Genomic DNA, 16,145 nt, shown 5'->3' on the forward strand with positions numbered 1-16,145 from the left:
GTGAGTTCCAGGACAGCCAGGGCTACACAGAGAAACCCTGTCTCGAAAAACCAAAAATAAAATAAAATAAAATAAAATAAATTCTTGGCATGTGCACACATATATACACACACAGACAGAAAGTAAGTACAATTAAAAAATTGGAGTCGCTGCCTTGCCTGGGGTGCGTTCTGTGATAGAGTGGCTCTCTTTGCTTGCTAGGCCCAGGGTTCCATTCTCCTTAACAGAAGGAAGGAGGGGAGGAGGGGATGAAAAGAATGAAATCTCCTAGGGGGATGTGGTGGCACACACCTTTAATCCCAGCCCTTAGGAGGCAGAGGCGAGTGAACCTCTGTAAGTTCCGAGGCCAGGCTGTTTACAGGACAGCCAAGGCTACAAAGAGGGGGAAAATAAGAGAACAAAATCCCCACAGCCTAGCCACAATGACAGTGACAACTACTTTCCATTTCTCTAATGGGAAAACTGAGGCTTAGAGAGAAGAGCTGGTTGCCAATGTCACCCAGCACTAAGTAGCCTGGAAGGGCTGCAAGCCCCCAGTTTGCAGGGCCCGGGTAGCCAGTCAGAGCCTCTATGTGGGACATGCTGGTGCTGGGGCAGAGACAGACCCGTGGGAAGGGGGAGGCAGGGGGAGGGGAGGCTGGGGACTTAGCGTCTCCTTTCTGAGTGGGCCTTAGGGGCTACCAGGGGAACTTGTCAGAGTCCGATCATGCTCCAGGGGAGGAGTCATCAAGTGTCCCGCCCACGAATGGGAGGAGTCACCAAGTGTCCTGCCCATGAACAACACAGCTTTTAGACAATAAGGACAGCTTTTAGAGTTTATTTCATTTATTGACACAGGGTCTCAGTGGACCAGGCTGCCCTTGTGTTATTGGGAAAGACCCTGAACTTCTGACGTTCTCTTCACATCTGCAGTGTTGTGCTCACAACCCCATGCCACCCCAGTTTATTCAGTGCTATGGATCCATGGGGGGGGGAGAGGAATCATCTGAGTGTTCTGCCACCTTAACGCTCTGCCACCTAAGCTCAACTTTATTCTTTGAGATAAGGTCTTACTGGCCTGGAATTTGTTATCTAGTCCAGGCTAGCCCTGAACTCCTGATGTTCCTGTCCCAGCTTCCCAAGGGCTGAGGTGACAGGTGTATTCCAAAATGCCTGGCTGCTGACTTTCTTTATTCTGTCAGGGTGGATATCAATATTGACAGAATCCCCTCTCACAAGTGAGGCAGCAGCTGGGGAGCAGAAAGGCTGGGTGTTGACCTGACTGGGGAAACAGTAGACGAGGCTCTGACTCTGGGTCCAGAAAACAGGACAGATGAGGGAAGTGAGGTCCAGAGAGGCCAGGAAGCTGTCCATGGTCACACAGCAATCCTAGTAAAATATGGGGGGTGGTGTCAGAATAGATCCAGGAAAGTTGAAAGTGTTCCCCAAAGTCTCAAGATTTATTTCAAGCATGCCCCCATCTTAGGAAAGGTGGTGGCAGTGGCGTTTCAGCTTTGGCAGCCCCCCACCCCCGCTGGAGCTGAGGCTCTGGCTTCAGGAAGTCCTAGCCATGTCTACTCAGCATGTGCCATGAGCTCACTGTCTGGACATCTGGAGCTCCTGGCCCTAAACCCAAGTGCTCTCGACCCACAGGCGAAGTAGGGCTGCCCTACAGGCTCAGATGAGGGAGGGGACACAGATGCAGTATGGGGGAATGTACCTACCCTGAGGGTTCCCCTGTTCTGCCAGCAACAGCCAGCTGACACAGCCCTGCCAGCAGCAGCAGCAGCAGCAGCAGCAGCAGCTGACGCAGGCTTGCTTGTGGTGGCGCCACAGCTCGGCAGTCCTGCTGGCCAGTTCAGCTTTGTGGAGTCTTTTGGAAACATACGTTCATAGGTAGTGTTGCCAGGAGAAGTTGCATTCCAGATTGGGAAAAAGTTGTGTCTGAAATCTCATTTGATGGTTCCCTAGCCCTGGTGAAGGGGCCTCTAATGGCTAAGGACAGTTCATGACCACACTAAAAAAGCCCCAGGTACTCCAGGTTCCTGCTTTGTCCTACTAGGGTGGGATTCTGGGTCTCCATTTTAAATAGATGGGGCCATGGTGGCTCAGAGAGGTTAAATGACTAGCCGATGGTGTCACACACATAGCCAAGAGGTGGCTGGGCCTGTCTGTCATCACAGCATGAACTAAGATAGGGGCATGCCAAGTTTGAAGCCAGCCTGAGGTACACACAAGAACACAAGAACAACACACCTTCATGCAGAATTTGAGGTTTGGGAGCTACAGGTGTCGTGGAGAAGGGAAATGAGAAAGGTAACCAAGGAGTCATAAGGGACAGCTGTGCCATCGTTCCAGCTCCCAGGCCACTGGGCCTTTTGAAGAGGCTCACCAAGCTGGCATCAGAGTCACAGGGCAGCTATTCCTATAGTTTCTTGGCTTGCCTCCAGGCTAGTTGGGGGGAGGGAGGCAAACCTGACTGGGTTCCCAGGGCCTCCCAGTGGCCCATAGCCAGGTTCCATGGGTCTCCTGCATTTCCCTGTTCCATAAAGATGGGTGAAAAGAGGGTACTCCAGGGGCTAGAGAGATGGCTCAGGGGTCAAGAGCACTGGCTGCTCTTTCAGAGGTCATAGGTTCGATTCTCAGCACTCGCACGGTGGCTTACCAATATCTAACTCAGTTCCAGGGGATCGAGATTCTTCTTCTGGCACTGGGGACACGTGATGGACAGACACATGCAGGTAAAACACTCTCACACTCAGGAAAGTGTACACTCAGGAAAGCTCTTGTGCTTGTGGGTACTATGTGGCAAGGGCAGAGGGACAAGATGTGCAAATGTGGAAGGTGAGTGACTCCTGACGAGCTGCGGCTCCCTAGCACTGGGCTTTCCCTCTAGAGCTCACAGCATAGGGCTGGTCAGAGGCAGCAGCAGGGCAAGGTGGGTGGTGGGTGGTGTGTGGAGGGGGCAGAGCAGCTCCCTAAACACTGGACTTTCTCTGCAGGAGACGCTCTCCCTTCTTTTTTTCCCTTGCACACACGCCAGCTCACGGGCTACCCTCTGTGTCAGTCTAGAAGAGAGGGACCTGAACAAAGCACATACTTGGCCTCAGCGACAAACCACACAAGAGTTCAGGGGAGACAGCAGGGCTGAGGGCTCGCTCCTGGCACCACTTGCTTAGGGTTTACGTTTCAGCACGGAGAAGGCAGAGACAGGAGCATCTCTGTGAGTTAGAGACCTGCCAGGTCTACAGAGTGAGTTCCCAGGCAGCCAGGGCTCCCCAGTGAAGTCCTGCCCCTCAAAGCCCACACTTACTGGTGGCCAGCAAGCTCTCTCCCACTGGACCCCCCGGCTCTTGTCTTTTGGACAGCCTTAACTCTGCAGCCCAGGCAGTCTTGACAAGCCTCCCACTGCAGGCCGTCCTCGTGCCTCAGCCTTCTCAGTCAGAGTTTACAGGTGCTCATCGCCATTTATGGCTACATTTGGGGGTGGGGGAGTTAAAACCATGTATGTCCAGCGAGCCAGCATCATCTCATTTGGCTGTGTGCATGGAATCACCCATCCCAGAGAGTTCTCTTCGTTGAACTTAATGAAGTCTGCGCTCTTGCTTAGTCATGGGCCTACTGAAGGCACGTAGCATCCCAGTCTTCTAAGGTGAAACGGTCTGCGGTCTTCAGGGGGACTCCAGAGGAGCTGTTGACATCAGACATAGGAGCAAGCCTACCATATAAGGACTTCTCGGGCCGGGTGTGGTGGCGCACGCCTTTAATCCCAGCACTTGGGAGGCAGAGGCAGGCGGATTTCTGAGTTCAAGGCCAGCCTGGTCTACAGAGTGAGTTCCAGGACAGCCAGGGCTACACAGAGAAACCCTGTCTCGAAAACCCAAAAAAAAAAAAAAAGACTTCTCACCACTGTCAGCATATTGTAGCAGAATGTTCACCTCTGTTTAGTTCCAGAACTTTCAGTCAGGCCAGGAGGAAACCCAGCTCACTGTCCATCATGGTGCTCTCCGGCGTCCCAGACAGCTGCTCACCTGTTCTGACCATCCATAGAACTGTTTTGACCATCCATAGAACGGTACCTGCGTATCGTTCTGCACCTGGCTTGTTACAAGGGCGATCTCACAGCATCCTTTGCTCCTGAGTGCTGGGAATAAAGGAGCAAACCGCTAGGCCATTTTTAATTGGGTGTGTGTGTGGTGGGGGCTCAATTAGCTCAGGCCTGCCTTGAACAATGTGGTGGAGACTAATCTTAAAAGTTCTTCAGTTTTCCTACCCTCAGTGCCGAATTTACAGGTGTGTAAACATTACGTCCACCTGACATTGTTTCCAGGGCTCATCTATGTTGTAACCTGGATTGGTTTTCTCATTCTCTCTTCTCTCTTCTCTCTCTCTCTCTCTCTCGTTTGTGACAGGGTCTTTCCACATAACCCTGGCTAGTTTTTAATTCATACAAAACTGCTTGGTTCTGCCTCCCGAGTGCTAGGACTAAAGACACACACCACCACAGCTTGCGCACTTTAAGGATTTTTATTGAGTGTTTTCACACACGGAAGCCCACCATTTGCATGTAGTGCTCGTGGAGGGTTTTTGAAGGCCTGATCAGGCAGTGGTGACACACGCCTTTAATCTCCCAGCACTTGTATGTTGTATGGCAGGAGCAGGTGGGTTTCTGAGCTCAAGGCCAGCCTGGTCTACAGCTCAAGTTCCAGGACAGCCAGGACTACATAGAGATCTCGTCTCAAAAATGCCAACCAAACCAGACAGTGGATGCTCTGTGAGCTGCTGCGGGTGCTGAAACCTGTTCCTCTGCTGCAGCATGTAACCATGGAGCCGGCCATCTTGCCAACCCTTCAGCTCACCTTTATTTACATTTGTGATGTGAATGAGTGCTAGCATGCCCATGCCACAGTGTAAGAGCAGAGGTCATAGGACAACTTACTTTTGGTTCTCTCCTACCATGTGGGCTCTGGGGACTGAACTCAGGTTGTTAAACCTAGTGGGAAATTCTTACCCACTCAGCTATTTTTCCAGTCCCACATTCCATTTATATGGAAAAATTACTTAAAAATATTCCACTGTGGCTGGAGCAGATTCTTGCCCAGCCCAGCTAATGCAAAGGTAGGTTGTTTCTGCCTTTGTGCTAGTGCAAAGCGTTCTATAGAGACTGGTCCAAGCAACCATGTGACTGTTTCAGAGTTCTGGGGGAATCGACAGAATATAATACAAAAGGTATTGGATTTGCTTACACAATAGAGACTGAGTGTTGCCACAGTGCCAGAGAGCTCTGTTCAAGTCCCCAGGAGGCTCCCTGGAGTGCTGTTGCTGCTGTTTGAGGTTTGTGGAAAGGCCTGGACTGGAGCTTGATGGCAGCAAGCATTGGAGAGGGTTCCCATACTGAGACAGGTTGCTCCTTCCATCGGAACTTCCATGGTGCAGCTCAGCCAGGTGGCCGTTACCCAGCCACTGCCCTGCGTCACTCCTCTGCAAGTGTGGGCATTAGGAGCCGGCTTTACGATTGCTGGTCACCTCCGAACCCAGTGATGATGTCACCCTAGGTGACCATGAAAGGACCCATGTCTGTTGCCATGGCAACTGTCATACATCCCAGTGTCCACCTGCCTGCCCTTATTTTCTTCCCTTTGTCCTTTTCTCCCCCAACAAACCTCTCCCTCGAACTGTGCTGGCCTGGTGTGATGAGCCACCACTCTAACACAACAGTAAGTGCCACCCCAGATACACGGAGCTGCAGTCCACTAGTTCAGACAAGCAGACAACTGAGCTTTTGTTTTCAGACAGGGTCTATGTAACCCTGAGTGGCCTGGAAACTCCATGTACAGGCTGGCCTGGAACTCAGGGCTCAGACTGCCTCTACTTCCTGAGTGCTGGGATTAAAGGCATGCGCCACCATGCTCGGCCATTCCATTCTTCCTACCATAAACACCCGAGATCAAGCTGGAGCTCAGCAGTTCACAGCTTCCACTTCTTTGCACCCACATAGGGTAGCTCACAGCTGCCTGTAATTCCAACTCTCGATGATGGGGTGCCTCTGGCCTCCTTGGGCACCCATACTTATGTGCACATATACACATATACACAAAATTACATAGGCCCTTAGGCATTTTAATCTCAGAACTTGGGAGGCAGAGGCAGGGACAGCTTGAGTTTGAGGCCAGTCTGGTCTACACACGGAGACTCTGTCTAAGAACCAAGCTAAACCCAGGGATGAGCAACTGGGCGCTGTATCCACAATGGGACAGACCTGTTCTTCTAGATCTGTGGTGAAGGTACCAGAAGTGAGGCACGGCAGGAAGCTGCATGCCCGACACGAGGCCCAGCCTTGAGGTAAACCCAGTCTCTCAGGGCATCCTCCATGCTCACAGGACAGCAACTGTGTCCTGGTATGACTAAAACCCAGCAAGTCCTTCCTGTGCTTTCAAAGTGCACTGGGTGTGTCTCAGGGTGCTTGCTTAGCACACATCAAGTGGATCAGATCCCCAGCAGCCAGCTAAGGTGAGTCAGAAGCCAGCCCAGGAACACTAGACAGTCTCAACACTAAATTCTGACCAACACTGGGGCAGTTGCTAGTGCTTCCTTAGTGGGTGAAATTGCCGGGCACAAAGGGACAGGCCAGCACACAGTCAATGCTTGCCCCAGGGCCACATCACGGAAGATGCCACCTGGTCAAGAACCCTGCATATGACATGATCAACATGTGGTCCCGCAGGTCTGTGACTCCAGTGGTGTGATTCCCTCAAGGACAGGAGAGCACCAAATGGCACACAGGCTCCGTGACACGGCTTTATTGGGTAACACTGGAGCATCCCCAAGTGGCTCTGGATTACTGGTGTGACAGGCTGACATTAGATGATCAGGGTGGGGACCCAGCACCTGGGGTGAGATTATGCCCACGGACCGGCTGGAGAGACAACAGAGCCACGTTTATCATCACACCGGCAGCACTCGTCGGCACTTGGGAGCTAGCCTGGCTTTACCATCACCTGCCCATAATTCCAGGGGCCACCAGAACTAGAGCAGAACCCTCTTCCAAGTCCAGCCAGCCTGTGGGGTGACCTGCAAAATCCCAGTGCCTTCAGGATGGTGTCTTGCTTCCTGTCTTCTTTGATGCTCCCTTCAGCAGTGCAAGCCTCTTAGGCAGGCTGGAGCTGGCCTTCATTACCACATCATGCTCAATCTTCTTCCGGATCCCCACTTCCAGGCTCTGTGGGGGGAACACAGCAAGCCCTTATTCTTCCTAGCCCAAACAGACACGCACCTTCCTTCTGTTCTCTGTGAACAGCTTCAGACTCAAGCTCTTCCTGCCTTGACTCACCCCTGCAGCCCTGTCTGCTACCATGCTCAGGTCAAAAGCAAACCAAATCTTTCTATTCTGTCTCTGCTCACACCCATTTTACAGATGGGGAACAGAGGCTCCTGCATTAAGTAGGCACCTGTCCAGGGTCCCAAAGCCAGGGTTAATGGTAATAGCCCTTTCTGTCTCACCCCATTTCCTAGGGCTCCAAGTGAGAGACCACAGGCCAGTTTAAGTTACTGACTGACAGTTACCCCACCCACTGCTGCTCTGCCTGAGCTCCTATGACCATGACAGCTTTGTGGGGTGGGCACAGAAGGTCTGAGGAAGACAACACTGTGTCAGTCATGAGAACATAAGACAAAATATCGTTAATAAAAAAGGTTCCAGGGACACTGTGCTTTCTGAGCACACCGTGAGAGAAGCTCAGGTCTAGCAGTGGGACAGGCCAAAGGATGAAAAGCAACGGACACTGGGAGGTGAAAGACTTGGGCTTTTGTTGAGCAGGAAGCAGCCATGGAAGGTTCTGGACAGAAAGGGAACCAGTTTTGAGCACAGGCAGGTGCCTAAGCTGCTGTAGCGCGGGGAGGGTAGAGTTGACTAGGAGTTGGTCCTGAAGGTGGATGGGAGGTGATGGGGCAGAAGAGGTGGATTCTGGGTGGATGCTAAAGGGACCAAACTGCATGTGAACCTCGTTCGAGGATGACCTCTGAACCTGAGAAGGCAAAAGGTAAAGTGGTGGGCTGTGGGAGGAGCTCACTTAGGACCTGAGAGTAGGTACCCCGCAGAGCAGAGCAAGCTGTTGGGTGAACTATAGACTTAAGTCACATTGGAGCTTCTGATTCTCTTATTAACTGTTCACTTTTCTGTACAAGTGTTTTCCCTGCATGCATGTCTGTGAACACGTATACAGTGCCAGTAGAGAGCAGAAGAGGGCACTGGAAATCTCCTGGGACTGGAGTTAGGGATGACTGTCATCTGCTTTGTGGGAACCGGATCAAGGTCTCGGAGGAGAGTGGCAGTGCTCCTAATCACTCTCCAGTCGCTGACTCTCTAACGTCTGATCAGCTCAAGCCTTCCCACCCGAATCACCAGGTAACTCTGACAATAAAAAGCTAGACGTTGTGCGCACCCCCATATGCCCAGCACCCAGGTGACTGAGACTGGGCAAGTTTAAGTCCAACCTGGGCTAGAGTCAGATCTTCTTTCACAAAAGGCTGGAGCTGGGTGTGGTGGTGCGTACCTTTAACTCCAGCACTCAGAGGGCAGAGGCAGGAAGACCTCTGTAAATTCAAGGCGAGCCAGGGCGGAATGCTGAGACACTATCTTAGGAAAATAGGAGGTAAAGACTGGGACCATGGCTCCGTTAGTAAAGTACATGACTGGCACGCACAAGTCTGAATTTAATCCACCACATAAACAGGGCTCAGTGGTCCACAGCAGTAACAGCAGCACTCTGGAGGCTAAATAGCTCCAGGCTAACCTAGGCCTGTGTGAGCGTCCATCTCAAAAGCACAGAAGCAGACAGAACAAGATAACAAAACAGGGCTGGAGGAATGGCTCAGTGGTTAAGAGCACACACATCTCTCTCAGAGGACCTGAGCTCTGTACCTATCTAGCACCCAGGTCTGGCTCATAGCTCATACCATCTGCAACTCCAGGGGATCAGATGCCATTTTCTGGCCTCTGTGGGCATATGCACTCAGGGGTACACACCACACATAATTAAGACATTATTTTGGAGGCTAGAACATCACTCAACCGTTAAAAGCTCTATCTATCTATCTATCTATCTATCTATCTATCTATCTATCTATCTATCTATCTATCGGCTGTGATGGACCATGCTCTGTAGACCAGGCTGGCCTTGAACTCAGAGATCCGCCTGCCTCTGCCTCGAGTGCAGGGATTAAAGGTGTGGGCTATCACACCCGCCTGCCTCTTAAGACCAGGGTTCAGTTCCCAGCACACACGTGATGGCTTAAAATCGTTAATGACTCTAGTTCTAGGGTTTTGGACATCTAATCTCTTCGGGTACAAGGCACACACACTTGTGCCGCGCTCGCGCGCGCACCCAGACAAAACACTCACACACTGTAACAACGACAACTCGAGGCTATCTGCTGGCAGTCCCTAACGCGCATCGGAAGCGCTCAGAAGCTAAGGGCGGGTCAGGATTCATCGAACTAGCGGAGGACACAGCCTTGCAGCTGGGAACGCTCTCGGCTGTCCGTCCGCCATCCCGGATCACCTGCATCGCCTCCCTCACCTTCTTCAACTTCTGCTGCTGCACAACGCGCGCCTTCTTGGGAGCGATGACTCGACCTGGGGGTAGAGACACCAGCCTGTGAGCCTGGGTCGCCCTCCCCGAGCCCGCCATCCTCTCTCCCTGCTCCCCAGCCCGTTCCTTACCGCCTTTCCGAGGCCCGCGGCTCCGCTCCGCCGCGGCGGCCTTGCTTTTAGGTTTCTGCGCCTGGAACTTGCGTTGTCCCTGCGCCATGGCCCACCGCAAACCGGAAGAGGCGGGGCCACGCGCAGAAAAGCGGAAGTCGCAGGACGTCATTGGCGACAGTGGGACGCAAAGACTCAGGGTCTCACCCGACACAGAGCGGCGCACTTAAGGGAACCCCTGTCCAAAAAGTTGGAAGGAAAATTATATTACCATTTTCGGGGCTGAGACCACATTTGTGTATTATAAAACGTGGGTTTAAAAAAAATAATCTATTTATTTCATTTATATGAGTACACTGTAGTCTGTCTTAAGACAATCTAGAAGAGGACATCGAATCCCATTACAGATGGTTGTGAGCCACCAAGTGGTTGCTGGGAATTGAACTCAGGACTTGTGGAAAAGCAGTTAGTGCTCATAACCTCCGAGCCATCTCCCCAGCCCCCAAACATGTGGTTTTTATACATAAAACTTCAAATAAAGTTTGGAGTCTGGTAAACGAGGAGCTCATTTTTGGAGGAAAATTAAAGGAGTGTCAAAAACTTTCAGTAATCATTGGTGAGTGACATGGCTTGGTGGGTAAAGATGCTTGCTGCCATGCCTGATTATTTGAGTTTGATCCTGGGTGGTGGCACAGGCATTTAATATCAGCACTTGGGAGGCAGATTACTGACACCTGTAGATCATTTCCACCCACAGAATAAAGATGCCACTAAAAAAAAATCCCTTACATTAATGCATTAATTTTACAGCTGTGCTGGGGACAGAGAGCAGCCTCATATTTTCAGCATAAGAGCTGCCACAGCTATAGACACAGCCCCAGATGTGTTCTTTTTAATTTTAAAATATTTAAAATATGCACCTGGCGGCTGGGAACATGGCTCAGGGGTAAAGTTAATATTGTTTATGCATGAGAGCCTGAGTGGCATCCCCACCATTTGCTGGTGCACACACCTGCTATCCCGCGCTAAGTTGGCTGAAGTGGGAGGACCCCTGGAGCCTAGCCTGACAGCTGAATTCCAGGCTCAGAGACTCTCAAGAATAAAGCAAAGCAGGCTGTAGGGGCTCACACCTTTGACCTTTTGCTCAGGAGGCAGAGCTAGGTGGATCTTTGTGAGTTCCAGGACAGCCTGGTCTATAGAGCAAGTCCAAGGGCAGCCAGAGCTACAAAGAAACTGTCTGAAAACACGGATATTTTTATCTTGATTACTGAACTTTGGTGTCCTCTCCTATAGGACTTGTTCTAGCACAGAGGTTTAGTTCCCGAGTTCCAGCTACCACATAGCAGCTCACAACCATTTGTAATTCCAGTTCCAGGAGATCTGGTACCCTTTTCTGGTTTCAGAGAGCACCAGGGGTTTCCATGCAAAACACTCACACATAAATAAAAGTAAATAGCCAGGCAGTGACAGTGCCTGCATTTAATTCTAGCACTTGGGAGGCAGAGGCAGGAGGATCTCTGGGTTTGAAGCCAGCCTGATCTACAGATTGTTCCAGGAGAGCCAAGGCTGTGTACAGAAAAATCCTATCTAGAAAAAAAACAAAACAAAATATAAACAACAACAAAAAGATTTCAAATGTAACTAAGAGATCATCCTGATTATCTCTACTTTTGTTTATTTGTTTGAATCTGTAGCCCAGGGTAGCCTAAACTCCAAAGAAATCTTCCTGCCTCAGCCTCCCAGGTGCTGGAATTACAGGTGTGTGACCGCCACATCTGTCTTTCATCCCATGCATAGATCATTCCAAGGATGATTCTGGGATGTGTGACCTTAGGCAGCTTTGCTGTGGACGCTGAAACTCTGCAGAACCTGGAAAACCATATCTGCTCCTGCAACTGGAAGAGGGAGTGTGGGTGAAGATGAACTTTGGGTAGCCATTTGAGAACTTTATTATAAAACTAGAGGAAGGCAGGGCAGGGCAGGGCAGGGAGGGCCAGTCTGTCACACCTGGGGACTATCTAGGGTCTGTCCCTCTGAGAAGACAGAGGCCCTTAGGGCTGCTCGGAGCTCCTCAGGGGCAAAGACACCCAGCTCAGTGATGATGCCACCTGTGATGAGTTCGTGGGGGGTGACATCAAAGGCAGGATTCCACACCCGGATTCCTGCAGGGGAGAGAGGGCACGTGAGGTTGGGGTTGGCTCTGAGAACTCCCTGGCTGTTGGCATTTGTCCTCAGCACAGTAACTCTTAGGCGACAGAGTCCTGAGACTCTAGTTATTCACACATACAAACAATGCAGGGATGCAAGCAGAGGCCAAGAGAGCACAGCCAATTCGTGCTGCCCAGGAAGGCCTCAGCCTTAGGGATGGTTTCTACCCGACTCTTGCCTGCCCCTAGGATTTTAAGAATTTCAGAATCCACCCCAGGACCTTTGAACTGACTCAGACACGGGTATGCTTTGCTGTGGCATCTGTTTTTCCAGTTCTTGGGATTGGGTGGAGCCCTTCACAGATATTTCGAAAACCAGTTTAGGCTGGGCGGTGGTGGCCCATGCCTTTAATCCCAGCACTTGGGAGGCAGAGGCAGGTGGATTTCTGAGTTCAAGGCTAGCCTGGTCTACAGAGTGAGTTCCAGGACAGCCAGGGCTACACAGAGAAACCCTGTCTCGAAAAAAAACAAACAAAAAGAAAACCAGTTTAAAAAGTGCAATTGTTTCTCTGACACAGGGTCATACATGTAGCTTGGGCTAGCCTCAAATTTTCTATGTAGCCAAGGCCGGTTATGATGTCATGGTCTTCCTGTCTCTACTTCCTGAGTGCTAGCTTTACCAGATGTACACCACCAAGGTTGGCAAACTATTTTATAATGTCTCTGTTATTGACTTTTGTATATGTATACGATGTATTTTGATTGTTTTTAACTTAAAATGTTTTTGATGTGGTTTTGGGGTTAAATCTCAGGTCTTGCACATACTGGCAAATATTCCATACATATCTGAGTTACATCCTTGGCTGTCTTTAAAATGTTTATTTTGGGATGAAGTTAATATTAACTAGGCTGACCTTGAACTGGCGATCTTTCTGCCTCAACCTCCTGAGCAGCCACCAGGGCTCAGGGTTTCTGTGTAGCCCTGGTTGTCCTAGAACTCATCCTATAGACCAGGTTGGCCTCCACAAATGCTGGGATTAAAGGCGTGTACTGCTGCCACCACAATCTAGCTCTGAGCTCTGAGGTGTGGGGTCTCACTATGTAGGACTCTCAGCAGTCCTCCTGCCTCAGCCTCCCCAGTGCTGAGATCATAGGTATAGTATGTACCACCATCCCTGGCTTTCTACGCAGACATTTGTCCAGGACGAGACTTGCCTTTCGGACAGGGCATCACTTGGTAGCCCACTCTGCCTGAAACTCACTTGTACCACGTGATGGTCTTGAACTTGGGTGGCTCCTGCTGCCCGGGCTTCTGAAGTGCTGGGATTACAGGTCGAACTACCACACCCAGCACACACACACACACGTGTGTGTGTGTGTGCACATGTTCTTGCATATAAAATGAGGGGCAAACCTCAGTTGTGGCTCCTAGGAACAGTCCAACTTATGTTTTGAACAGGGTCTCTCAGTGAGCCTGGGCTCGCTGCCTTCTGTCTCCCCAGCGCTAGGATGACAAACCTGTGCCACCAGACCTGGCTTTTTAAAAAGTTGGTTCTGGGGATGGGAGGGTGGGGGGCTGGAGAGATGGCTCAGCAGTACAAGCACAGACTACTCTTCCAGTAGCCCTCAGTTCAATTCCTAGCAACCACATGGTGACTCACAACTATCTGTAATGGGATCCAAGGCCCTCTTCTCATGTGTCTGACAACAGCTACAGTATACGCATAAAACAAATAATTCTTTAAAAAAAAAAAAAGTTGGTTCTGAGCCCCAAACTTAGGTCCTTTCCCCAACTCTCTACCTACTGAGCTCCATCTCTAGCCTCAGTACTATTTACATGGTTTGGCCTTGAATTTAACCTCCATCATCAGAATCCAGCTAAGAAGTAACTTGAAAGAGCCAAGTGGCTCATGCCACTGAAGCTCGCAATACCTAGAGTGCCAACCCCACACCTTACCCTGTGCAGCAATCCTGACTCCATTCAGGTCAGTTAGCTCCTGGCTGGGGCGTTCCTCTATGACAATATCCTTTCCAGTCTCCAGATGGAGGTCACAGGATGAACTGGGGGCAGCCACATAGAAGGGGACACCATGGTGTTTGGCGACAATGGCCAGCTGATAGGTGCCGATTTTGTTGGCTGTGTCTCCATTGGCAACAACACGGTCAGCTCCCACCACCACGGCTGGGGGTTGGAGGAGAGTTAGGGAGGTCACATACCAGGTTCTGGATGCCCAAGGCATGACCTGCCCCACGGTGCCCAGCCCACTGACCTGACACGCCCCGGTGTGCCATGGCAGCAGCTGCCATGCTGTCAGTGATGAGAGTCGCAGGGATCTGCTCGTACACCAGCTCGAAGGCCGTCAGCCGGGCTCCCTGGTTGTAGGGCCGGGTCTCTGTGCAGAAGGTATGCTCCAATTGGCCCATCTCGTGCAGTGAGCGGATCACACCTGTGGGCATACCAGCAGACAAGCAGGGTGATCCAGAGGCCAGGGCTGCATGTGTGCTGCACAGCCTTGCCTGTGCCTGACACTCTTCCCACCTTCCCACATCATCTTTACATCTCCATCCTGACACCCTGAGGCTCCTCTGTCTCACATAGCAACCCCACCGTTCTGATCTTTAGCCCTGCCCTGTCCTTGTCATTTAGGACGTTTGTCATTGAGACAGGGTCTTTCGATAAGGCTCAGGTTAAGCCTTGAAAGATGACCTTCTTTGTCCTAGCCTGCTGAGTGGCCTTTAGCACCTTCTGTGTGTTCCGCAGGGCTGGGGATGGAAGGAGCCCATGGCTTTGCATTCCTGAGGCAGGTGCTCTACAGCCACACACCCAGCTCCGCGGTGGAGGCTTCTCAGTCATGCTCCACTGCTCGCCCATGCCTCTAAGCCCCTTGTCATTCCTCTCTGTATTCTAGGCTGCAGGTGCCTGGTGTCTCTTCCATGGGTCATCACTGTGTTCTCACTTGCTGCAACAGTCAGTAGTTGCTCAATGACTGTTGGTGGAGTCAATAAACGGGGCACAGGAGCTTCTTTCTGAGATTGAGCTCCGACTCTGGCCGATAGCACAGCTTCCGGGACGACCAAGGGCCAGGAGGAGTCTGCTGCCTTGACTCCCAAATCTCTATCTTGTGGCCACTTGACTCAGGGGGTGGCCCCTCTGTCCTCTGGGTGTTGACACTGTGCCCCTTCTGTAGGTATGTGGCTAGGGCCAGGTCAGGCAGGTGACCCAGGGAAGTTTGCAGTCTCTGATAGCAGAACTACTTCAATCCATGTGCAAAGGGAGGGACAGGGCTCTAATGCCATGGGTCGGACTCCTTGATGTACCCACCCCTGCAGACAACTTCCCAAGGATTTCTGTACAGGAGCTAATGTCCTGGAAGTAGGGAAAAGGAACTAAAACTAACACGCCGGGCTGGAGAGACCACTCAGTGGCTAGGACTTGCTGCTCCAGAGGACATGGGTGTGGTTCCCAATAACCACACGGTGGCTTACAATCATCTGGAACTCTAGCTTCAAGGGATCCAAAACCATCTTCTGTCCTCCGGGCACAATGTACATGCATGGTTCACATATGCACAGCAGGTATACACAAAATATTATTTGAAAAATCAAAACAAAACTAATATTCACACTTCTGTGGTTGAAGTAGTTTCTTCTTTTGGGTTTTGGGGACTAAATCCTGGATTTTGTGTATACTAAGCTAAGTATGCACTCTTTTAAAGTATTTATTTTTAAAGATTTATTTATGTATTTTATGCATATGAATATACCACTGGTGCTGTCTTCAGACACACCAGAAGAGGGCATCAGATCCCATTACAGATGGTTGTGAGCCACTATGTGGTTGCTGGTAATTGAACTCAGGACTTTTGAAAGAGCAATCATTGCTCTTAACCACTGAGCCATCTCTCCAGCCCTAAAGTGTTTATTTTTAATTATGTGCATGTGTATCTCTATGCATGTAAGTGCATGTGCCCGTATGTGCTTGTGTGTCTCTATGCATGTAAGTGTATGTGCCCGTGTGCGCATGTGTGTCTCTATGCATGTAAGTGCATGTGTCTGTGTGTGTGCTTGTCTCTATGCATGTAAGTGTATGTGCCCGTGTGCGCATGTGTGTCTCTATGCATGTAAGTGCATATGTCTGTGTGTGTATGTTTGTCTCTATGCACGTAAGTGCATGTGCCCGTCTGTGCATGTGTGTCTCTATGCATGTAAGTGCATATGTCTGTGTGTGTATGTTTGTCTCTATGCATGTAAGTGAATGTGCCCGTGTGTGCATGTGTGTCTCTATGCATGTAAGTGCATGTGCCCGTGTGTGCATGTGT

The 16,145-nt window shown here is 50.7% G+C and overlaps 2 protein-coding genes across 3 annotated transcripts in view; both read right to left on the minus strand.

The window, feature by feature from the left end:
- Positions 1-6,763: 6,763 nt before the first annotated feature.
- C20H19orf53 (chromosome 20 C19orf53 homolog) lies at positions 6,764-9,838 on the minus strand. Its single transcript, XM_021220719.2, has 3 exons — positions 9,701-9,838; positions 9,558-9,613; positions 6,764-7,198 (listed from the first exon to the last, which is right to left on the minus strand). Exons 1-3 carry the CDS (start codon positions 9,786-9,788, stop codon positions 7,070-7,072), a joined length of 273 nt encoding a protein of 90 aa, XP_021076378.1. The 5' UTR covers positions 9,789-9,838; the 3' UTR covers positions 6,764-7,069.
- Positions 9,809-16,145, minus strand: part of Mri1 (methylthioribose-1-phosphate isomerase 1) — an 8,160-nt gene continuing 1,823 nt past the window's right edge. Inside the window, exons 3-5 of one of the 2 annotated variants that reach the window (XM_029532708.1) lie at positions 14,097-14,273; positions 13,784-14,008; positions 9,809-9,917 (exon numbers count right to left, since the gene is read on the minus strand). In XM_029532708.1, coding sequence (XP_029388568.1) covers positions 9,883-9,917; positions 13,784-14,008; positions 14,097-14,273 — 437 coding nt within the window. In that variant the 3' untranslated portion in view covers positions 9,809-9,882. Of the gene's footprint in view, positions 9,918-11,604; positions 11,842-13,783; positions 14,009-14,096; positions 14,274-16,145 lie in introns of those variants that run through there. The other variant, XM_021220448.1, reaches the window with a different exon arrangement.

This window comes from Mus pahari, chromosome 20 (genome assembly GCF_900095145.1).
Source record: "Mus pahari chromosome 20, PAHARI_EIJ_v1.1, whole genome shotgun sequence".
Lineage (NCBI taxonomy): Eukaryota > Metazoa > Chordata > Mammalia > Rodentia > Muridae > Mus > Mus pahari.